This window comes from Cnephaeus nilssonii (assembly GCF_951640355.1).
Source record: "Cnephaeus nilssonii genome assembly, chromosome: 9".
Classification (NCBI taxonomy): Eukaryota; Metazoa; Chordata; class Mammalia; order Chiroptera; family Vespertilionidae; genus Cnephaeus; species Cnephaeus nilssonii.
This window is the reverse complement of record NC_137080.1, coordinates 90,224,987-90,249,806: the sequence shown is the minus strand read 5'-3', so window position 1 is coordinate 90,249,806 and position 24,820 is coordinate 90,224,987. Positions and strand designations below refer to the sequence as shown.

General features: G+C 44.8%; 1 protein-coding gene across 2 annotated transcripts in view; it reads left to right on the top strand.

Moving 5' to 3' along the window:
- Positions 1 to 797: 797 nt before the first annotated feature.
- Positions 798 to 24,820, top strand: part of RNF8 (ring finger protein 8) — a 36,830-nt gene continuing 12,807 nt past the window's right edge. For both annotated transcript variants that reach the window (XM_079780869.1, XM_079780868.1), the window contains exons 1-5: positions 798 to 975; positions 6,091 to 6,219; positions 17,093 to 17,833; positions 20,141 to 20,203; positions 23,278 to 23,367. In XM_079780869.1, the coding sequence (XP_079636995.1) occupies positions 865 to 975; positions 6,091 to 6,219; positions 17,093 to 17,833; positions 20,141 to 20,203; positions 23,278 to 23,367 (1,134 nt within the window). In that variant the 5' untranslated portion in view covers positions 798 to 864. The remainder of the gene's footprint in view (positions 976 to 6,090; positions 6,220 to 17,092; positions 17,834 to 20,140; positions 20,204 to 23,277; positions 23,368 to 24,820) is intronic.

Genomic DNA, 24,820 nt, shown 5'->3' with positions numbered 1-24,820 from the left:
AGAGAGTTCGAGAGAAACGTTATGTAAGAGTTGCCTCCCGCGCCAGGGGGCCAGGATCAAACACACAACCCAGGTATGTGGCCCTTGATGGGGATCAACCCACTACCCTTCCCGCGCTGGCCAACCTCCAACCACTGAGCTACACTGGCCAGAAATCTATCTGACTGAATAGATTTTCCTAGTGTGAGTTTTATTTAAAAAGAAGAAATCCAGTAAAAGGAAATCATGCAAAATATATACCACTTAGGAACAGACTTAACATTTTAAAATTATCACAAGTTTAATGTTTAAAAGTTGGTTACAGTTTTATGGAAATCGTCATGAAGCAAATGGAAGGAAGGAAGGAAGGAAGAGCCGCAGCCGCTTTGACTCAGGGGATAGAGCATTGGCCTGGGGACTGGAGGGTCCGAGTTGATTCCGATCAAGGGCACATGCCCAGGTTGCTGCTCGATCCCCAGGAGGCAGCCAATAAATGACTCTCATAGTTGAAGTTTCTCTCTCCCTCCCTCTCTGAAATCAATAAAAATATATTCTTTTTTTATAAAAGAGAAAGGAAAGGTGAGAAGAGGTTCCAGCTCAGTGCGGCTAGAACGGGGGGTAGGGGGGCGTCTAGGAAGGGCGAGGAGGGTGCGCCTCCGGAGTTGGACGACCCAACACCCCCGCCGCACTCAGGGCGCACCTGCGGGAGTCCGCCTTCCTCCCGCGCAGGCGCAGTGGCTCCGCTGGGCGGGAGTTCGCGCCCATCGCGAGCGCAGAGCGATTGCTTCTGCCTGCGGTGTGGCTGTGTTGTCAGAGAAGCGGCGCGGCGGCCGGAACCCGGCCGGGGGCTGGCTGCGTGCTGACCGAGGGCCGGGGCCGAGGGCCATGGGGGACCCCGGCTCCCGGGCTCGGCGGGAGCGCCCCGGGGGCCGCAGCTGGTGCCTGCGGCGCGTGGGCATGGACGCCGAGTGGCTGCTGCTGGAGGACGGGAGCGAGGTGCGCGGGCCGCGGGGGAGGCGCAGGGGAGCCGGGGATGAATGGGAAGCGGCGGGAGCGGGGCGGGGAGGCGCCGGGCTGGGGAGGGAGACCGGGCTGCGGTGCGTGCGGCTGAGGGGAAAGCGGGGCCCTGAGGGGGGGAGGGCCGGAGGCGAGCCAGGAGCCCAGGCCGGGAGGAGCGGGCAGGTGGGTGCAGAGGACGTGAGGACCCGCTGGGTTTGGGGGAAGGAGGCGACTTATGGGGACGGGCAGCCCCAGTTTGGGTCGCGCGGAGCCCTGCGCGGGCGGCGGAACCGTGAGCCCAACTTGCGCGGAGAGCGTGAACTTTCTCTAGTTTATTTTGAAAACAGTTGCGAGTTTTGAGTCAAATTGCTCAAACTTGAATGTAAAAAAGCCTTCTTTTCTAACTCCTGAGGGGAATGGGCGCGGCGGGACGGGCCACGGTTCTCCTGTGAGACTCGGTGCTGCCGAGCGGGACCCCGAGCTGGGTCGTGACCGCGATTGGGAAACAGCAGAAGCTGCTGATGCCATTCCCCAAGCGGCCATAAGTGCAAAATAAAACCCCCGGAGAGGGGAGGCAGTTTCTCCTGGAGGCCGTTTGGAATGTGGGGTTCTAAGGAGGGCGAGGAGGAGGGAGGAGGGAGGCGGGTCAGGGACCAGCTGGTCGGGACTGGAACCTTTGGGTCTTGGAAATAATTTGTATGGAAGACAAAGAAGTCTCTCATCATTACGTATGCATGTTTCATTAGATTTTCCTATCAACTGTATAGTCTCAATTCAGTCTTCCAGGTACTTCTTGAGTACTTACATTGTTTAGTGTATTATAAGGGAGCCAAATAATAGGGACTTCTGCTCTCAAGGCGTCGATGGCTGAATGAGGAAAAAGGATTTTACACACAGTAAAGCAGTCTGAGAACATTGAGGCAGGCATGAATGGTCAAGTGCCAAGATGTGGATTGTTTAGTGCTGTCTTGGAGCAATGGTTCCTCAATGCAGAGGAGGGATTCAGGTCCAGCCTTAAATGTTGCTAGGGTAGGAGTTTTAAAGGTTTACTTGCATGCTGTGATTTGGAGAACATCGGAAGACACTTCTGCCCCCAAATCCCTCTTCTCTCCAGGTGTCAATACCCAAGAGTCCACATCAGGCATTCATCCTTTTAGAGAATGCACATTTACCTTTTCCTGCACTGCCCTTTCCAAAAATCATATGCCTTTGGGAAGTTTCACAAATGAAGATTCCAACACCTGAATAATAACTATATTTGCGTAGTGTTGGGGCTTTCGCATAATTACCTCATCTGAGCCCTACACGTGTACTATGCTCCCACACACAATTCTATAAGGTACTTGGAGGTCAGGTGTTAACTCATTTTTCAGATTAAATTGCTGTGGATTAATTTATTACTTCTGAATAGCTTGGTAATACTGGGAGTCTAGATGAGGGAAGGGGAGGACAGAAAGAATTAAAACACCTGCAGCCAAGGCAAAAGATCTAAAAAGCATTCCTATACATATTTTAAACTGTTGGATAATTTTGTGTGGGGTCGCTTTTCTGGGGAGAGGCCCACAGATGCCACAGTGAATGGCGAAAGCAGGTAGGAGGATTGGCTTGTCTCACAGTCCTGTGTGGTGGAGAGGCCTGCCAGGCCTGGATGTATTCAAGGGTGGGGTGTCTTAGGAACTATTTGGAGCATAGCCTGCAGTATGTATGAAGAGAGGCCTGAGTGAAAGCCAAGAGGTGAAGTCTTACTTATTGTAATAGTCCCAAACCATAGCACAAGCTGATGTGCACATGGCTTTAAGAGGTATGCTGATAACATTTAATTATAACAGCAGTGTAAGGTCAATTTCCTGCCTTCCTAGTTCACTTCACAGTCTCAGATTTCACAGATTAAATGATAAAACAAGGTTCCTCTCATTTCACTGTAGGGAATACTGTAGTAAATTGTCTGCCTGAATCTACGTCTTTAAATTTCTTAAACCAGAGCATTTTTTGAAAAAACAAATTAGAGGGATTTATTGCAAATTATCTAGTTTCCTGGTCATATAAGTATGTAGGCCTTTGGGGAAAATCATAGTATCTTCATTTTTTCCTTGTTCTTTCTTCTCTTGTGTTTGAGTTTCACAAAACTTTTTGCACTGAGAGGGTTGGAAAAGGGAAAAGATGGTTCTAGAATACATGCTGGTCATCTGGGAAACAGGAGCCATTCCCAGGAGGAAAGTGATAGGATTGGTGAAGGCGGGTAAGGACAAGATAATCTTGTAGACCGATGATCTCAGTAAGCTCAAAGCTTTGCAAAACTGTTGTACAGCAAATAGAAACAACCCCAACATAGGAATATGGAATACTTCGTTTTAGAAATAAAGCTTCCTAAATGGGAATTCTTACTAAATATGGTTGATGATAAATACTTAAATATTCAATTTTTAAAGGATATATATACATATATTAATTCAGAGGAACTTCTATAATTAATGGATTTTAAAAATATGTATATTTTTTATTGATTTCAGAGAGGAATGAGAGGGAGAGAGATGGAAGCATCAGTGATGACAGAGTCATTGATCAGCTGCCTCCTGTATGCCCCACACTGGAAATTGAGCCCACAACCCAAGCATGTCCCCCGACCAGGAATCAAACCGTAACCTCCTGGTTCATAGGTCGATGCTCAACCACTGAGCCACCACAGCCAAGCCAATTAATGGAATTTCTGACAAACCATCAAAGAACTGCAAAACTTTGGACTTAAGTGGTAGAAGTAGTCACCACAAAATATTTAAGGGCAACAAGTCAGATTTTAAGAGTTCCTGACTGCTTGTTGCTCCATAGTTTCCAGTGGTTTAACCCAGTTTCCAACTTCTGACCTAAAAAGCACCCATTTAGAATCTGGGAGGACAGGACACATAAGCAAGATCTCTTTATTACATTCATTCTCAGACATTTACTGAGCACCACGTCAGGTACAGAAATGCGGTGGTACACAAGACAGATAAGGTCCCGGCTCATGAAATTTATATTCTAGTAAGAGGGAGACAGAAATAAATAAAACGAGCAGGTTAGTTTTGGATTGTGATAAATGCATGCTAATAACAAAGGAATGCAATGGGGTAGGATGGAGGCGGGTAGGGAACAGGCAGCAACTTTTGATAGGGTAATCAGGGTTGGCCTCCGGGGAGCTGAAAATTGAAAGATGAGAAGGAGCCCATATAAATGTCTGAGAGAAGCGTGTTCTAAGCAGAGCCGGACAAGTGGAAAGGTGGCGGTGAGTGTTTCTGATCATGGTGTGAGATAAGACCAAAGAGGTGGAGGGGATTAGGACATTCAGGGCCGCATGGGCTGTGGAAGGAAGTTTGGAGACTTTTAAGGAAAGAGGAAATGATCTGATAAAAAGTTTTTACATTACCCCCAGCTGCTGTTTGAAGAATAAAATTTAAGAGGACTAGTGCAAAAGTAAAAACAGCATAACTGGAGGGAGCCAGGTTGTTTTGACTAAGATAGTGGCCATAGAGATAGAAGTGAAGAGATATAGGACATACCAAATTACAACTAGTAGTAATGATGATTTGAATGTGGGAATGAGGGACAGAGAAGAATCAAAAGATAGCTCCTGAGCTTTGGGCTAGGCGATGATTGGATGATAGTGTCAGTTACTGAGGTGAAAGTCTGTGGGGAAGAAAAGATGGAGCAAGGAAAGTCTTTTGGCCTTTGAGGGACTGAGGAGGACAGGCCTGATCCTGAAAGATTTTCCAAGGGAGCAAAGAGGGCAGCTTTTAGAAAACCACAGGTCATTTGGTGTAATGTTCCCCGGTAAAGTGTGGTGTGGGCCATTAAAGAGGTGGCTTGTGCTCCAAGAAGAATAAGCAGGAAATTCCAAGATCTCGATCTCAGAAAAATTACATTTTCTTCCTCAACAGGGTTATTATGAACTAGACTGGTCCATCAGGAAAGTATGGTAGATGTCACTTGGGGCCCCTTTGCAAGCTTTTCCAGGGGCTCTCATGCTGTCCTTGTGGATAAGATGGAAAGGATGGACCTGATGCAAAGACTTTGGTTGAATTACAACTGGTTGAAGGGTATATCCAAAATGTGTGGTAGAATGTTTACTAGGCATTCCTGAGAGCTTTGTCTTTGGCTACGTCCTCTTTCAATCTTCTATCTGTGTCTTGAATGAAAGTACACAGGCATCATACTCATTTGGTGAAAGGAATATTGAGTTTATCTGATGGCAGATTAAAAATTCATAAAGGTCTTGACAAGCTCTTGTGATAGGTTGAACTAACAAGATGAAGTTTAATAGGAATCAATGTAAGTTCCTTCACGTGAGTCCAGATTTACCAACTAGTCAAGAGACGTGACTTCGCATGCAATTCTTGGGGGAGGGTCAGACCAATAAAAATTTAATCATTCCTAAGCCTTAGGGTACATTGTGTGATAGATCTGCTATGAATGCTAATGCAATTTATATGCTCCAGTGATGATATTTAGAACTTGGAAACTGATACTTGGATTCAACTGTGTAATAGAAATTAAGTTTGTTTTTCTTATAATGGCATCCGGGAATAAAAATATACCATTAAGATAGCAAAGAGACTCAAACCTATGCCATGAGAGTTAGGTTGAAGTAACTGGGAACATAGGCCAACAGAAGAAAAGATTTGATAGGCACTATAGCTGTCATGCGGGAGGGGAATTGGGGATTTTCTGATAGTGCCCATGGCAGAGCCAGGGCCAATGGATGGAATTTATAATGAGAAAGATGCCAAGTCTGAGCCATTAAAAAATTGGACAGATTGTCTTATATAGAAGCTGTAGTTCTTGGCAGTGGTTAAGACTAGTTGATGAGGGTGTATAGAAAGAATTTCTCCATCTCATGACTTTTCAGAGTCCTACCAACCCTGATGTTCCATGAGTAAATGCATTCAGCTGTCTCTTCTTGTCACAGCTTCTTGCCTTTTTCTTCTTGGTGGCTCCATGGCAGCTGAAGGAGGATAGCTGCTGAGCTGTGTGGGTTTCATGTCAGGACATGTGTACACCACTGGTTGACAAGATTGTCAAAAGGACCTCCCTTTTCAGCACAATGGTTGAAGGTGTCTCATATTGTTGTTGTCTTCCTAGGTGACTTTAGGGAGAGGACTTGGTGTCACATACCAACTGGTATCAAAACTCTGCCCTCTGATGATTTCCCGAAACCACTGTGTTTTGAAGCAGAACACGGAGGGCCAGTGGACAATTATGGACAACAAGGTAACAGGAATCCATAAATGCCTAATGACTTTCATTGGTTTTTTGTTCATTTTTAAATTGCGCTTTTTTTTGTACAGATAATACATGGTATAAAATTTAAAGATTCAAAAATATATCATCTCTCCCCTAACCACCCAGTTATCTTCCCCAGAGACTAAAACTTGTGTATGCTGCCAGAGATTAGATTATGTCAAAGTAATTTCTAAGGACTGGAAGCTAGTTACTCTGAAAGGAACACCTGAATTGCGGCAGTAGGTTTGCTCCAGAAACTAGACTAAGTTATTGGGGGAATTGGCCCTTTGTCACTTGAAGGGAATCTAGTGAAGATTTTTGTTTGAGGATTAACAAAAATTAGATGAAATTAAATGGTTCTGAAATGAATTCCTACATGTAGAGAGGATTATCCCCACACCATCAAGCAATGCTGGGGACACCAGCTGGGTGTCCTACAATTCTGACACTGTCTACCTATCTCCATGACGATGGCATCAAATCCCACAGGTAAAGGGCTCAGCTCTACAAGCCCATCCTCCACTTTGGATTCCAATCGAGAGCCCAGGTTAACACCTGTGCTTCTGATCAACTAGCTATAGATTGGAGGTTCCCAAGACCCCTTCCTTGGACTTCAGATACCAGTTGCAAGTCCAGGTTGTACTTGTACTTCTGACCAGCTGGCTATAAATCAGAGGTTCCCAAGACCTCCTTCCCTATGGATTCAATTAATTAGCTAGAGTGACTCACAGAAACATTTACTTACATTTACCAGTTTATTATAAAAGGACTAGAGGCCTGATGCATGAAATTTGTGCATGGATAGGATCCCTAGGCCTGGCCGGCAATCAGGGCCAATCAGGTTTCCTGCCTCCCTGCCTATCCGCCTCCTTCCCTTGCCACCTGCGCGCCACCACCGTGCGGTTCCCCGCCTCCTTGCCTCCTTCTTCCCTCCTTCAGCGTCCTGCCACCACCGCTGGTCACCCACTATATTTCACACCACCCCCTGGTGGTCAGTGCACGTCATAGCGAGCAATTGAGCTCCTGGTTGAACTCCCGAGGGAACACTTTGCATATTAGCCTTTTATATATACAGATAGGAGGGTTTCCTGTTAAGATGGTACATAAATATGCATAGTACCTATATCCTTCCACAACCACATCAAAATTACAACTAAACTACAGAACAACCATCATTCAGAATTGCCTGAAATCCAGCTGGATGGGAGTCCTACAACTAAAGATAGACAGAAAAAGCCACATCCAACTGTGGGACTGGCTGGTCCATACCTGTGTGTGGCAGATAAAAATCGGGAGGGATATCTCAGCCACAGAAGTCTCCCCTTAGGAGCAAGGGGTTCCAGCCCCATACCATGCCCCCAGTCCAGGATTCCAGTACCATGAAGAGAAGTCCCCACAACTTCTGTCTGTAAAAACCAGCAGGCATTGTGACTAAGTGACACGGAGGTTGCTGGAGTGCCAGGCAGCTCCTCTTAAAGGGACTGTGCATGGATTTACTCAGACTCACCCGCTCTAGCGCTGGGGCAGCAGCTTGAAAGGCACCAGGAACATACAGGGAGGAACTGAATTGTCATCAGGGCAAGAGCTAGAAGAGCAGCTTTCCCCCAGACAGAAGTGCTGGCAGAGGCCTTTATTCCTTTTCTGAGCTCTATCCCAACAGAGCCATATCTGAGTCTCCATCAACTCGCTACCACTGCTTCCCATCTCCCTTCCCGTCCTGTGATTCCCTGAGACCCTGCCTCACCACCCAAACTCTTTCCGATGGCTTTTCTATACGAATGGTCTTTCTTGGCTCATGCTTATGTTCACAGCTTGGCCTCTCCTGGGCACCTCCAAGCCCAGCACAAGTAGCAGCCATCTGCAGATCTCTTTGTAGCTCATGCTGGGTGGCCCCTGACCTTGGCCTGCACCTCCCAGGAAGCCCCAGAGCCAGTGTACCCAGTGGACAACTTCAGATCACCTCAAAGTACCTCTACAACAGCATACTCAAGGGGTGGACTCATTGAGCACCAGAACCCTGCTGAAGTAAGTCCTGCTCTGAAGAGTAGGCCTCGGCACAGCTGATCTTCAGTGGTGGTCACAGCCAGTCCTTGCAATCAATCAGCCTGGGGGAAAATCCCTCTCATTGATGTGCCAACAGTAATGAAGGCTTAACTACAACAGGAGGATGTACACAGCCCACACGGGTGCACCTGGAGTGCCCAGCTTGTGTGAACAGGGAAGCTGTGCCACTGGTTCCTATAGGACACTTACTATATTAGACCACTCTCCCACGCCTGGGAGACATAGCACCTCTACCTAATACATAGAAACAAACACAGGTGACTGCCAAAATGAGGAAACAAAGAAATACGTTTCAAGTGAAAAAACAGAACAGAACTCCAGAAAAAGTACTAAACAAAATGGAGACAAGCAATCTATTAGATGCAGAGTTCAAAACACTGGTTATAAGGAGGCTCAATGAACTTAGGGGAAGAGTAGAGGAGCTTAAAAAGAGCTTCAACAACATAAAAAAGGACATGGAAACCATAAAAAGATCCAGTCATAAGTGAAGGATGTACTAACTGAAATGAAGAATAATTTATAGGGAATCAACAGTAGAGTACATGAAGCCAAGAATCAAAACAGTGATTTGTTTTTGTTTTGTTTTTAATGTATTTTTATTGATTTCAAAGAGGAAGGGAGAGGGAGAGAGAGGTAGAAACATCAAAGGTGAGAGAGAATCATTGATCAGCTGCCTCCTGCATGCCCCCTACTGGGGATTGAGCCCACAACCTAGGCATGTGCCCTTGACCAGAATCAAACCTGGGACCCTTTAGTCCACAGACCAGTGCTCTATCCACTGAGCCAAACCAGCCAGGGTGCAGTGATTTGTGATTCAGAAAACACCCAATCAGAGCAGAAAAAAAAAAAAAAAAGAATCCAAAATAAATGAGAATAGTGTAAGGAGCTTCTGGGACAACTTCAAGCATATCAACATTCTCATCATAGGGGTGTCAGAAGGAGAAGAGAGAGAACAAGACGTTGAAAAGCTGTTTGAAAAAATAATGGCAGAAAATGTCCCAACCTATTGAAGGAAATAGTCTTAGACATACAAGAGTAGGAAGTGCAGAATCACAAACTGTATAAACCCAAAAGAGGCCCACACCAAGACACATCATAATTAATATGCCAGAGGTTAAAGACAGAGAATTTTAAAAGTAGCAAGAGAAAAACAGTTAGTTACCTACAAGAGAGTTTCCATAAGACTGTCAGCTGATTTCTCAACAGAAACTGCAGGCCAGAAGGAAATGGCAAGAAATATTAACCTTTTGCACTCGGATGTCGAGTGTGACTCCACACGGTTAGCATCGGTAGCAGGAATCGAGAAAAAGCAAGCGAGTGCAAAGGGTTAAAGTGATGAAAAGCAAGGACCTACAACCAAGATTACCCAGCAAAACTAGCATTTAGAATTGGACATATAAAGAGCTTCCCAGATAAGAAAAGGTTAAAGGAGTTCACCACCACCAAACTAGAAATGTTAAATGGTCTTTCTTTAAGAAAAAAAAGATTAAAAATATGAACAGCAAAATGGCAATAAATATATATATACATATCAACAATTGAATCTAAAAAATAATGAACAAGCAGAACAGAAACAGACTCATAGATACAGAGAACATTTTGATGGTTGCCAGATAGCAGGGTGGGGGGGATGGATGAAAGAGGTGAAGGGATTAAGAAGTACAAATAGAGTTTTACAGAATAGTCACGGGGATATAAAGTTCATCATAGGGAATATAGTCAATAATGTTCTAATAACTGTGTATGGTGTCAGATGGGTACAAGATTCATTGGGATGATCACCTGAAACTAATATAAATATTGTATGTCAACTGAAATTGAAAAATAAAAAGATTTTTTTTAAAAAGGATATGATAAGGGATATAGATGAACATCCACTTGGAAGAGATGTGTAGGGCAAGGTGTGTGGGAAGGAGTGTGGAACTTTCATGCCTGTCTGGGTACACCATTCTCCCAGCACCTCCATGTGTTCACCAACCCTCAGAACCTGTCCTTTTTTTTGGGTCGGGGGGGGGGGTGGTGGGGTGGGGGATTGTTAATGGAAGCTTCATTACAGAAGTGTGATTGATTAAATCATTGGCCATTAGTGATGACTTCAACCTCCAGCCCTCCCCTCCCAAGAGATCCAGGGGTGGGAATTAAAGTTCCAGCCTCCCTGGCAATCAGCCCTCATTCTTAGGTGACCTAGGGACAGTCCCAAAGTCACCTCATTAACTTAACAAAAGACACCTTGATCTCTTATCACTGCTTAGGAAATTCCAAGGGTTTCAGAAGCTTTGTGATAGAAATGGGGGTGAAGTCCAAATATATGCTGCTGCTTATAATTCAAAATATCACAAGTGTCCTGCAGACCTGCCCAGCAGCCTCCTTTTTCATGCATAAAACTGTTAGATTTAAGCTGTTGGAGAAAGTGCCTTCCTGCACTGGGTTAAGTTGAGTTGGCACTGTGTTGAAGGAGAGGCTGTATAAATGCTAAGTAAATCGGTTCAGCACTCTTGGCAAGACACTGTGAGAAAAGAAATTGGCACTGAAAAGGGGACCTTAGAGATGATATGGATCTGAGGCCCAGAGAGAAATTGATTTGCTCAAGGCCTTCTACATAACTGGTTGAGTGAATAAGCCAGGGCTCAAACTCAAATAAGTCTCTCACTATGCCCCATTGTCAAATACAAGTGAAGGACACAGCAGTTTGCTATCCTGGCTGCATGATTTAAAGTAATAATAACTATGCATATCTATGACATAGCTGCAAAGTTTTAAAGTCCCTGCAGTAGCTTATATCAAAACTTAATCCTTAAGGAAAGATGTTTTTCTCATCAGAGTTGGGTATTTGAGTAACGGAGTTACAGTATTATAGAGATGGTTGTCTGCTGCTTCTTTGCTTGATGATGTACAACACAGATGTGTTCCATTTATGGGATAGCAGATTTTGAGGGGTTGGGAAGCCACCAGCTGACTGACTTGAGTGTTCCTTAAACATCAACCTCAGGGACATAGAGGCAGCCTGTGACAGCAACAGATACGACAGTGCTCCCGCGTTGCTCTCCAGTTTGCTCTGTACCCTTCTTCTAGGGCTGTTTTCATAAGTCTCCTCTCTCAGGTCTCAGAGAGAAGATAGAGGGAAGGTGGGCGCCTGATTCTTCCAAGTGTTTTCTGGTTTAAGCCTCTTAGCTTTGATGCAGTTGGTGAGGTAACTGAGTTTTGAAAAAAAGCAATGACTGGTTGTTTTTGATGGAGCAACTCTTACCAGTAAGCCCCTCCCCCCCCTTTTTTTTCCTCTCTTAACAGATGCTCCTTTTCTTTTTGGCACGGAGCCTTATCAGCCTTCTCCTGATGAAGGATTTGAATTTTAGGTGCAGGATATTATTGTTATATCTCAAATCTTTTGCCAAGTCTTTTTAAGAGGTAGATATTACTAGTAATTCAAAACTCAGAACTACATTCTATCTTCAAAAAATGATCTCTCTCATATGCTGGAATGGCCAGACAGGGAAAGCTTAAGTACAGGTACAAAAATTGCAACAATATCAATTCTAGTTTAAAATTAAGTTAGAAAAAAAACCAACCTTGGAGGCCTGCTTATTTTGCATATGAAACATGTGGATGGTTGTAGTTACATAAATTTCAGTTAATTTAGTAGCTCTTCAGATAGTTCATCCTATGTATTGGTATCCAGCTGTTTCAGAAAATTTGTGGTTTCAAAGTCACAATCTGAAATGCTTTGGTGGGTTTGCTTATCTCTGGTCCTAGAGACTCAGACATATCGTTTGAGCCTTTCCCATTCTTCCCCTCCTATCACTTTGCTGTTTACCTGCTACTTGGTGATTTCCACTTTGGTCCTTCTGTAGGTTCTGGCATTTAAAGTCTCCGGTGAGTTATACTGTGTGAACACGCCTTGCTGCTTGGTCTTCCAGCAGCTAGAGCAGTGGTTCTCAACCCTGTTTTCAGTTGTGTCCTTACCTGGGTACTTAACAAAAAAATACTGATATCACATCAAAATTACGAACTTCTGTTCATCAAAAGACACCATTAGGAGAGTAAAGACAAGCTCAGAGTGGAAGATATTTGCTACACATAACTGACGAAGGACTTATAATTGGATATTTACAGGACTCCAAATCGTTAAGAAAAAGAAAGATAACCCAGTTTTATAAATGGACAGGAGCCAGACACTTCACAAAATATTGTATCCAAATGTTCAACATCCATCAAAAGTGGTTCAGCCTCATTCATGATCAGGGAAATGCAAATTAAAACCAGGATGGAATAGCACTACACACCCACCAGAATGGCTAAAATTAATATTGAATGTGCCAGGTATTGGCAAGGATGTGGAGCAGAAGTTGTCTGGGTAGAAGTGTAAGTTGGTACAACTATTTTGGAAAGTTATTTGGCATTATTTATTAAAGTTGCACTTATATATACCCCGTGACAGTATATTTAGTCACAGGGAAATAGCCCAGATGTCCTTCGACAGCATAGTGGAGAAATAAACTATGGAATATTCTTACAATGAAACACTATACTGTAATGAATGTGAATGAACTGCTACTATATCCAACAACACAGATAAATCTCACAGGCATACGATGGAGTGAAAGAAGACAGACACCGCGGGCACTGGGCCGGTGGGGGCTTGCCCAGGTGGGAATGGCTGGGGGAGGGGGTCAACTGGGGAAAAAGAAGACATATGTACAACTTTAGACAATAATAAAAAAGAAGAAGACAGACACCAAAGAATATATATTATGTAATGGCATTTATTTAATGTCAAAACCAGAAAAATTAATGTGTGATGTTACGCCAGTCTAGTAGTCACCTGATGGGGGTAGGAGGAGACTTCGTGACTAGAGAAGGCAAAAGGAGGATTCTGGATGCTGATAAATGTGGGTTAGGGTATTTTTGTTTGTTTTTTAACTTTGTGGTATTTACACTGAGATGTTCACATTGTGGTTAGTCACCTAATTGTACATTTCTTATTTGTGCACTTTTATGGTTGTATGTTATGTTTCAGTGAAGCATTAAAAATATTGACTGATACACACCAATTGGAATTGCTGAAATAAAACAATACCAAGTGCTGGTGAGCCTGGAATCGTAAGCATTGCATGTGTGAATACAAAATGGTACTGTCACTTTGAAAAATAGTCTGGCAGTTTTCCTGCAGCTAAACATGCACTTACCCAGTGATTCTGTTTCTTGCTATTTACCCTAAATTAATGAAAACTTAATGTTCTCAAAGAAACTTGTGTGTTAATGTTTGTAGTAGCATTATTTAATTATCAAAAACTTGGGGAAAACAACTAGGGAATGGATAAACAAATTTGTACACCCATATCCGGAATACTAGTCAGCAATTAAAAATACCAAACTATTGTTAATATAACAACATTGGCAAGTCTCAAAGTCATTGTGCTAAGTGAAAGAAGCCAGGCTCAAAAAGGGTATATACAGTGTGATTCCATTTATACAACATTATGGAAAAGTTAAATCTACGTAGGTAGGGCAGAGAACAGATGAGTAGTTGCCTAGGAGTTGGGGAGGGGTTGGCTGGAAAGGGTACTATGACATGATCCAATTATAGACTAGATGCATCCTATATAATAAAAGGCTAATATGCAAATTGTCTCCTCAACCAGGAGTTCATCCAGGGGATGGGGCCAGCCCGCCAACTGCCCTCGGCCCCCCTCCCCCGCCTGGCCCACCCCCAATCAGCCCCAATCAGGGCGGGCCAGCTGGACCCCACCCATGCATGAATTCATGCACTGGGCCTCTAGTTTGTATATAAACCTGATGCCTAGTTCCAGCCTCAGACTGTTAACTCAGTCTGAGGGCGAGACTCAGGTATTTCTAAAAACACTGGACAGAGGTTGAGCATCAGGTGAAGTAATTATTGTATAGGGGGGTGTGCTATCCCACCTTTTTCCCACTGATGGCGAAGAGACATTAGGCAGGCTGTTGTTGTTATCACTTTGCTGCTGCTGACATTGTTCAAACTGGTGATTATGAAAACAACATTAAGAAAGGCTTGAACAGAGTTTGATTTATTTAAACCATTATATTTGAGATTATATTCTGGGCAGTACTTTATTGTTCTTATATAGCCATGGTATTTTCATCCTTTTCTATAGTCACCTTGTGAATAGACCTGACTCAGGGCTGTGGTCCCAATTATACCACTAGGTGTCACCAGGAAGTGATGAATGGGTAAACATAGAAGGATCTGAAGATAAAATGTGATGGGGAAATGTGAGAGCTTATTTTCCAGGCCTAAAGGGCTCTGAAGGAGGCACCTTAATGCAGAGGATCTAGTGGAGGGCTGCAATAATTGTTGAAAGTTTTCCCCAGCTTTTTAGGGATTCCCTGTTCTCTCTAGTTTTAGGCTGCTTCTGTGACTTTTCTTTATTTAACCTTATCTTTGCCTTTGAGGTTTTTCTAAAATGTCTGTACCTTGGCATTAGGTGGCCTTCTGTGTCATATTACTTTTCCTGAAACCTTTTTCCTAAGTATAATCTATTCTGATATAAAACTTTTTAAATTTAAATTATTTATTGTTGAAAGTATTACATACGTCTCCTTTTCCCCCATTTACCGCTCCCCAGCTGCTCCCGCCCCCCCCCCCCCCCCGCCGATATAAAACTTTAAAAATAAATTCTTCTGACCTCCATTCCCCTCCTGTGTTATTTTCTCACATGTTGTCGGCAGAACTCATCAGTCCTCATAGTTTCTGAGGCTGAATATGAATAGAAAGGTTGGGAGAAGGTTAGCCAGATAAGCCAGGTTAGACCCAAAGCAGTGGGTTAAAGCTGGTCTTTCTGTATATATGTATATACTAGAGGCCCGGTGCACAAAATTCATACACTTGTGTGTGGGGGGGTCCCCTCAGTCCAGCCTATGCCCTCTCACAGTCCGGGAGTCCTTGGGGGGTGTCCGACTGACAGCTTAGGCCCGCTTCCCCTGGGGAGCGAGCCTAAGCCATCAGTCGGACATCCTTAGTGCTGCCGCGGAGGCGGGAGAGGCTCCCACCATCGCGGCTGCGCTCGCCAGCCATGAGCCGGCTTCTGGCTGAGTGGTGCTCCCCCTGTGGGAGTGCACTGACCACCAGGGGGCAGCTCCTGCGTTGAGCGTCTGCCCCTGGTGGTCAGTGTGCATCACAGCGACTGGTTGTTCCACCGTTCGGTCAATTTGTGTATTAGTCTTTTATTATACAGGATAGCTATGCTCTGCTTTCTCTCCCTCTTTCTGCTTGAGCCAAATGATATAAAGCCAGAAACAAGGGTCTAATATCAGAATAGAGCTGAGATCCGATCTCTATTGCCCTTCATCCTCTGTACCTTGTGGTCAAGCCCCCATATCTCATATTTGGGTTAAACAGGTAATTGTTGTAGCTAAAAGTAGGTAGCTGTAGTTAACAACACAAACATAAATCTTAGTACCAGTTCAGTTGTGGCTTCATTTCTGGCCTGTCCCCCAAAGTTAAGTCCTTGATATGGGTTAAAATGCCCACTTGTTTCTTTAAATTCTAAATTCTGCATTTCCATTTGGCATCTCTTAGCTAACCCAGCTTGACATAATATCCCATTGCATTTATAGGCTGTGCTTTTATGTGCCCTCGTGTTTTGCTTTCTACTCTCAGCTGCTAAACATTTTCATGTCTTCCAATTTTGCTCTCTGTATATTTACCTTGCAAGATGCTGAGCATAGAATTGAAATGATGGTTGATAAATCAAGCCAGATCATAGTAATAGTAGAGAGCACTTATATAATGCTTACCATGTGCCAGACACGTCTCTAACTATATTACATATGTTATCTCATTAAATCCACACAAACACCATGAGGGAGAGACTATTATTATTTTCTGTTTTATAGATGTGGTAACTGAGGCATAGAGAGGTTAAGAAACTTGCCCAAGTCCCACAGTTGTTAAGTGATGGAGCCAGATCACAAACTTAGGCAGTCTGACGCCAGGGTCCATGCTCTTAACTCTGAACTATGATTTAGTTATAACCATAAAGCATTTATATATGAGTCACTGTGCTAAATGTTTTACATGTATTTTCTCATTTATTCCTCACAGGAATCATATGAGGTAGGTACTGTACCAGCCCTATGTTACAGACAAAACTGTTTAAATTGCCGAAGGCCATGCAGCTAATAAGCCCAGTAGGTTAAGAGCCCAGATCTCTCTGAGTCCAGAGCTCCAGCTCCTCACCACTCTGCCCATGGACCTCTCGTGCTGTTCAGCGGGTCAGATCTCACCTGCGGTTTGGCCCCAGGACAAGTGTTGGCACTCTTTTATTTTATTTTATTTTTTTTTTTTATGTGTACTGGAAAGTGCTCTGCTCACTCCCCAGTGTGTTCAGGGGCCACATGCAGAGACGCTGCTTGCTTGGCTTTCCTGGTCAAGACCATCCTTTCGAGCTTTATCATTAGATGCCACTTTCTTTACGCATAGCCGTTTTTTTCCGTCCTGGGTCAATAGGAGCTATTAAGTTTCATTTTCTTTCAATGCTACTGCATTTATTTGAGTAATTCATCTACTAGTGATAAGGGATTCCCGCCTGTTCACAGGCCGTCCTCTATGGAGGCATGAATGTGAAATACAGGTAAAAAGCCCTAGTGCTGTTGGAAGAACGCTGTTTCTAAGGATGGTGGTTTATGAACCTTTCTTTTCCATTTGTTCTCAAGGGTTTTCCTTCTGAAAAGGCTGAAGGTTTTGTAGCAGCAGGGGAGACATTCCATTAAGAGGAGGAAAATCATGAAGCTTATTTTGTCTTTCTTTCCCTTTTCCCAGAGTCTGAATGGCGTGTGGCTGAACAGAGTACGTCTAGCGCCTTTGGAGGAGTATTCTCTCCATACGGGAGACCGCGTTCAGCTTGGGGTGCCTCTGGAAAATAAGGAGAGTGCAGAGTATGAATATGAAGTTACTGAAGAAGACTGGGAGAAGATGTATCCATATCTTGCCCCAACGAATGATCAGATATTGGGGAAAAATAAGGGCTTGAGAACTAAAAGAAAATGTAGTTTGGATGAATTGGAGGGTCCTGAAGCTGAAGGCCCCTCACACTTGAAATTCAAAATGAGTAAAGTGTCTTGTGAACCTGGTCAACCACTGAAGTCACGTGGGAAAGGTGAAATGGCCAATAGACCCTCTGAACATTTGGAACCTCAGGTGACTTCTCTCGAGCCACGTGAGCACACCACAGGGGCTCATGTTTTCTCTGGCCCCACCAAAGTCCTGGCGCTGCATCATAACAAGCAGAAAGCCTCAAACCCGTCAGTATCTCAGAGCCGCTTAGAGCTGTTCAAGGTGACCATGTCTAGGATTCTGAAGCTCAAAACACAGATGCAGGAAAAGCAAGTAGCTGTTCTGAATGAGAAGAAGCAGACCCAAAAAGGGGACTCAAAGAACATTGTGCAGATGGAGCAGGAACTGCAGGATTTACAGTCTCAGCTTTGTGCAGAGCAGGCCCAGCAGCAGGCCCGAGTGGAGCAGCTAGAGAAGACTTTCGAGGAAGAGCAGCAGCATCTCCAGGTACCACACGGGAGGGAAGGGCAAGAGTGCCTCTCGGGGTGGGCAGGCCTTGGTGAGCCTCTGGATCAGGGACCGAATGCTGAGCGCCAGGGACAGTAGATGGAATGGGAACAGAAAACTTGGAGGTAAGAGAAGGGGGTGAGTCAGAGGTTAAGGCTTCAGTATGATCAGGTCAAGAACCAGAGCCGGGTGCCAAGATGGGGTAAGGTGACTGGCAGAGCCAGCCCCAGGTTGTAACTGATCTCAGGATGTAAAGATGAGGCATTTCAGAACTGAGGTAAATTCAGGGGGTTTGATGAAGGTTCAAGATGCCACAAACCACAGTACTCTCCATTTAAACCAATAGCTGTCCGCATGAGTTTTGTGTGTTTTGTTTTGTTTTTGTTTTTTGTTTTTTTGCTCTGTAATCAAAGCCAAATCAGCCCCAAGATAGGCATAGGCCAACTGGTTACTCTGCCCTTGATGTACCTGTTAGCTTGTTAGCTCTGTACCGAACCTAGGAAGTGGGAGGCAAAAAATGCTTTCTTTCCATCCTGAGCAGCCAGCGTGGGAGGAAACAGGTCCACCATGATGCAGTTGTTGGGTTGAATGATACGCCACCTTCCACAGTGCCTTTAGCAAGAAGGTAAAATAAAGACTCTCTTAGCTGTGTCAAGATAAGGTCAAATGTGTCACCCCCCAGTCATTTTCTTAAATGACAAGCTGTTGCAAAAAGCTTCTAGGCTAGAGCTGGTCCTTGCTCAAAACATCAGTTCCACGGGTTTACTCCCACCTACTTGCTCAGGTCATATTGAATGTCAAGACTTCCCCACTGTTGACTAGAACTAAGACAGACCAGTGAGGATTGCTGTGAATAAGCTTTTATCTCTTGTTTACTTTGTTCAGGGCAAGGAACAACCAGTAGTGTTCTCTCATTTCTGAGCAATTGATCAGTTTCATTCTAATCTCTTGTCCCCTGGAACCAGTAGATTAGCTCAGGCCATGGATTAACTAGGTCTTTCCGAGGGGACACACTGCTATGAGTACCTTTTTGCAGCCTGGACTAAGTTCTTGAAATTGACAGAGGGAGGTTTATCTCTACATACGTGCTATATGCCGCCATTCCTGCAACAGAACTCTCTGTAAGGCAGTGGTTCTCAACCTTTCTAATGCTGCGACCCTTTAATACAGTTCCTCATGTTGTGGTGACCCCCAACCATAAAATTACTTTCGTTGCTACTTCATAACTGTAATTTTGCTACTGTTAATGAATCGTAATGTAAATATCTGTGTAATCAAAGCATTAGAAAGGTTGAGAACCACTGCTTTAAGGGCTAATGTGTTCAGGAATTGAGTGACTGTTAATATTTGTGGCTGTTCTGGCATGTTTGAAGGAATAGCTGTGAAGTCTTTTTCATACCAAAATGGTAAAGAAAAGCCAAAGGACTTGTTAAGAAAATTTCTCAAGGTAGGAGAAGCTCACAAATAAATGGCTCATAGTATCTAGTCCTTTATTTATTGGTTGGATTTCCCTCTGCCACAAGCCCTAGGGATTTATTCTACCCAGATTATTTGTTCAGAAACTCATTTAACCCTTCCTGCTTCACACAGATGCTTTCTTTTTTTTAAGCACCCATGTTGCCTGGTACTCTGCTTGGGTTCAAGTGGTTATAAAGATGCTTAATAAATGTGTCACACCTATAAAATAATCATAACAGTTTAAGTCAGTATATTTAAATTAGAGAATAATTTTAAGTTGGCATATTATATGGATAGATAATTCTTTAAGGAGGGAAGGGCCCAGAGGTTCTGTGCAAGGTGCTGGTCATAGGGTAATGATGATGTGGAGGGCACCCTGTCGAGGGGGTGGCGGAGGAAATACAGCCTAAATTCAGGCAAGGGAGGAGGAGCCGTTCAAGGCTGGAAGTGGTAGAGACTCAGTGAGAGATGGAGGTGCCCGAATCAAGGGGAGGAACCTATGAGTGCTGGCCTGGGCATGGTGCTTAGTTGGCAACTCAGAACCTTTCAGTTAACATCCTTTGGGGAGTCACCACATTTGTGGGAAATTAATCCAGAGTAGTTTCTCCAGAACAGCCTGAGTGGTGGTTTACAAGTGACAGCCCTGAGGCGAGCAGTATTTAAGCAGTTAACTCTTCTTAGATCGCTTGCTGCCGACAGCTTGAGTAAAATGGGAAATTTTCCACCAGCTTCCTGCCCCCTGTTGCTTCCAGATGCTCATGCTAGCTGGTCTGCTCTGCTTGCTGCTGGATTTTGTTGCTTGTTTCCCTCTCTGCCGGGAAACCTTCCATTTTGTTTTTGGTTTTGCAGGGTTTGGAGAAAGAGCAAGGAGAAGAGGACCTGAAGCAACAGCTGGCCCAGGCTCTGCAGGAGGTAACTTAGCTCTTGCCATTGTGGGCTGTGGAGTGGGGGCAGCCAGGCTTCTCATGGCCACTGGCTGCCTCTGCTGCTTAGCGCACACCTCTGCGGCACCTCCACTCTAAATAGAGCAGGTGACAGCTGCTCACACCATCAGGTCGGAGACTGGAGCCTCACAGACATGCCAGACCTCAGCATGAAAGCTCACATCTTCATCTGAGCAGAAGCTGCTCTGGTGAAGGTGGAATGGAGCCTGTAGCAATTGGGAGGCTCTGGGGAAGTGCTGCACCTCCAGGAAGGTGAGGGCAGCAGAGGGGAATCGTGAGCCATGCCTTGGCCACCACCAAGGCCTGCAAGGCCTCCATTCTGTCACCGATCCCGAGCTGAAGCTGTCCAGAACCCATTCGAGAATGTTCCAATTAAGCATTTTAGGTCAGGTCGAGAATGTGCAGTTTAACAGTCAGCAAAACATACTGATTTACTGAAAAGGCAGGGCTCACAGGAATAAAATTCTCCTAAAAGATAGCTTGTAATTTATTTTATTTAACTTGATTACTTTTCTCATCTGATTATTTTTATCAATTTTTTTGCATCTTTAAAACCTGTTTTGTCTTCTATGTGTTAAAAGTAGTAATCTGTTGCAAGTTTAGTCGGGTTAGTGGATGGTTCGTCTCCTTGAGAAAAGTGAGTGATCACATTAGAGTTTGTTTAGGATAATTGATCCTTACAGCTCTTTTATTGCACGCCTACCTCCAACCTTCTTGCAGTGCTAACAGTCACATGCTATTAAAAGCTTGGGAGGTGCCTGCCTTGATTCCTTGAGAGGTGCACAAACAGCTTTGGGAAGAACTAGGTGAAAATTCAATTTGCTTGGAATTTTATTTTCTAAGTTTGTTTATTTTCTAGGGTGAAAGGGTAGGCATGCTTCCCATGTAGAGGATTATTAAATTAATATTCAGATACTGTTTTGAACTTGACTGGAAAAGAGTAAGGTTCTGCTGCTTGGAAATCGCTGAGGGATCACTGCATACTCCGCACCCACAACTCTTCACCCTCTCCTGAGACAGACAGGAAAACACTGTCATTCAGCATGAGGTGCCGGGCCAGTCTCCACTCATTAGCCTCAAATGGGGTACTTCTAGGTCATGGTTCTACGCCAGCATGCCTGGGGGACATAGCTCTCTCTCAACTGAAACATGTTGGTTCTTCTGGAACTGCTCTTTTTCATTTACCAGATCATTATAACAACTGGGTTTACATAAAGGTTTACAACTTTTCTGAATGCTTTCTTATCTGTTACTAGTGGCCCGGTGCACGAATTTCGTGCATAGGGGGTGGGGGGTATCCCTCAGCCTGGCCTGCACCCTCTCCAATCTGGGACCCCTCGGGGGATGCCTGACTGCCAGCATCAGGCCTAACCCAGCAGTCAGACATCCCTCTCGAAATCCGGGACCACTGGCTCCTAACCGCTCACCTGCCTGCCTGCCTGATCTCCCCTAACTACTCTGCCTGCCGGCCTGATCACCCCCAACTTCACCCCCTCCCCGCCAGCCTGATCGCCCCCAACTGCTCCCCACTGCTGGCCTGCTCGCTCCCAATGGCCTCCCCCCCACTGGCCTGATCACCCCCAACTGCCCTCTCCTCCTGGCCTCATTGCCCCTAAACGCCTCTGCCTCCACCCCCGCCACCATGGCTTTGTCCGGAAGGACATCCGAAAGGTCTCCCGGAAGGTCTCCTGGTCTAATTAGCATATTACTCTTTTATTAGTATAGATAGAGGCCTGGTGCATGGGTGAGGGTTGGCTGGTTTGCCCTGAATGGGGTCCCAGATCAGGGTGGGGTTCCCTTTGGGGGAGCGGGGCCGGCCTGGGTGAGGGGCCTAGGGTGGTTTGTGCAGGCCGGCTACACCCCCATCGGGGTGGGGGAACCCCACTGGGGATAGTGCCAGCCTGAGCAAGGAGCTGGGGCAGTTTGCAGGCCAGTCATGCCCTCATGGGGTGGGGGTTCCAGCTGGCCACATACCCTTTGGGGTGGGGGTCCCCGCTGGGGGGCGTGGTCAGCCTGGGCGAGGGGCTGAGGGCCATTTGGGGGCGGTTTGTAGGCTGGCCAAGCCACCAGCTTTGTCCGGAAGGACGTTTGGAAGGTCTTCTGGTCTAATTAGCATATTACCTTTTTATTAGTATAGATTTTATTATTAACACCGATATGGAAGAGGTACCTGTTTTTCTATTTTATAGATGAGAGAGTTATAGCACATCTAATTAGTGGTCAAAATGAACAAATACCCAGGCCTTCTGATATAACTGCTTTTCTCAGGCGATCACACATTTTAAAGTTTCTTTCTTGAGTATCTTTTTAGAAATACTTACCTTTACTCCACCTTTTCAAAAAGGATGTGAGGTAATATTTAAAGTATAAGCTACACTTAAGCACAGGGAGTTCAGAAGTTAGGTTTCATAGAAGTGGAACCACTTGGCACTCATCTAGGCAGTTAGTCCCCATGAACAAGCTGTTAATCCTTGGACACGCCAGGATCCAGAAAATGCAGGCAGGGTTTAGGCAGGACTGTCTTGTGCAGGAGTAGTGTGTGATATGTAGAATAAATAGGTTAAAGGCCTTTTTAATTTCAATGAAAATGAAATCCCCGAATCCCATTTCTCCCTGATTATTTCTTAAAAGCCCACTCCCAGTGCTGGGTAGCCTCAGAGTTACTTATTAGTTCTTGAGCGTTGGTTTTTAGAATCACTTGGACAGCTTTTATAAAAACGCACATTCTGGGCCCCCAGCAACATCTGCAGAATCAGACTCCCTGGAAGGCAGTTCCTCAGTTGATCTGGATGGCCACCGAGACTGGGCTATTTCCAGAGGGATTAATAGGTTTCATGGCCTCCCTCCTGTTTACTCCCTTTCCCCCCAAAAAAAGCAGCAGGTAAGTGTCCTGAAGGAACAAAGGCATTAATTTGTAATTGCCAGTCCATTGATCTCTTGAACTAACGCCACTGACAGAGGGAAGGGGGGTAGCTGTGTGTGTGGCTAAAGGAGGGATGCAGTGGAGCTCGTCTTGAGTGTGTATCTGCTGTGTTTCTGCAGCATCAGGCTCTAATGGAAGAGCTAAACCGCAGCAAGAAGGACTTTGAAGCCATCATTCAAGCCAAGAACAAAGAATTGGAGCAGACCAAGGTACTAGAAAGAAGATGAAGGTTTAGAATTTGGTTAGTATGAGCAACTCAGCATTTTCAACAGTGCAAGGGTTGCTATGGTGAATGGTGAGAGAAGAGAGTATGTGGCTTTTCCCAGCCTCAGGGGAAATAATCTGTAAAATTACTCGGGCCTATAGAAGGTTCTGCCTGTAAGACAACATCTGTTTCCTTCCCTCATTCAGAAGCGAAATGCCGCGGATAAGACACACTTGCTGCAGTCTAATCCATTGTCTAGGGTAGATGCTTCCTCAGTGCGTCCCACTGACACAGGCTAAGGGGTGTTGTAATCAAAGTTAAAAGGAGTTCATCCTCATGCATTTATGTAATTATTTCCCACATCAAATCAGTAGAACTCTTAAGTTAGGGGTTATTAACTCAAGTGCCCACCGAGGTCAGACTGGTAATAGAAGTGAGTAGTGTCCTGTGAGGACGAGGTGCACGGGAAAGAGCCTTTACCTCCACCCCAAAGAACAGCTCTGCTGCAGCCAGTCGTTGCCATCCAGAAATGCGAGCCCCGGGTTGTCAGATCTGAGTTTTCCACAGAAGAGGGAAATCCAAATGTTCACATAAAATATCCTAATTTTAAAATATTGGCAACAAGTTCAGTTTTTTGTCTTGTTTTTTAATGGCCAAACTAAACCAATCTGTAGGCTGGATCCAGTCCACAGGCCATCAGTTTGCAACCTCTGACCCCAAATTACTGCCTGAGCCCGTCTGCATCTCGCAGCCTGCGCCTCCTCACAGACAGCCCTGGAGCAGAGCACAGAAAGGAGGAGACTCTCTTCACTTGGATTGATTGCCTTATCCTCTGTTAAAATCACAGAGTACCTTCTTTCCCAGCCTCCAAGAAACCAACCATCTTTTTAAACCCAGCAATTCATAAGTGTTCAGGGAACTTGACTCTAGTTAGAAATGGGCCCAGACGTTCTTCCCTGTCGTAAGCAGTCTGACAGTCTTTGCTTTGATTAGAAGAGAAAACAAAAGATGAAAAATGAGCCTGGCCAGTGTAACTCAGTGGTTGAGTGTCAACCTGTGAACCAGAAGGTCACGGTTCGATTTCCCATCAGGGCACATGCCCAGGTTAGGGGCTCCATTCCCAGTAGAGGGTGTGCAGGAGGCAGTCAATTGATATTGTTTCTCTCTGGATGTTTCTATCTTCCTTTCCCTTCCTCTCTCTGAAATCAGTAAAAATTATATATGTATATTAAAAACAAAAAGATGACAAATGAATCAATTATATTCCCTGAATGTCATTTCCTCTCTCCCTCAGGGGCTCCTGATACTTTCTTTTTGGGGGATGAGGTGCTAACTTAAATAAATGACGCTTCAAGGGCACACACCTAGGATGCTCCCTAAAAAGATTGTCCACGGCGGTTTGACCTCTTGCGGAAAGCATAGGGAAATTGCACTGCAGGCCTTGCAGGAGTGGGAAG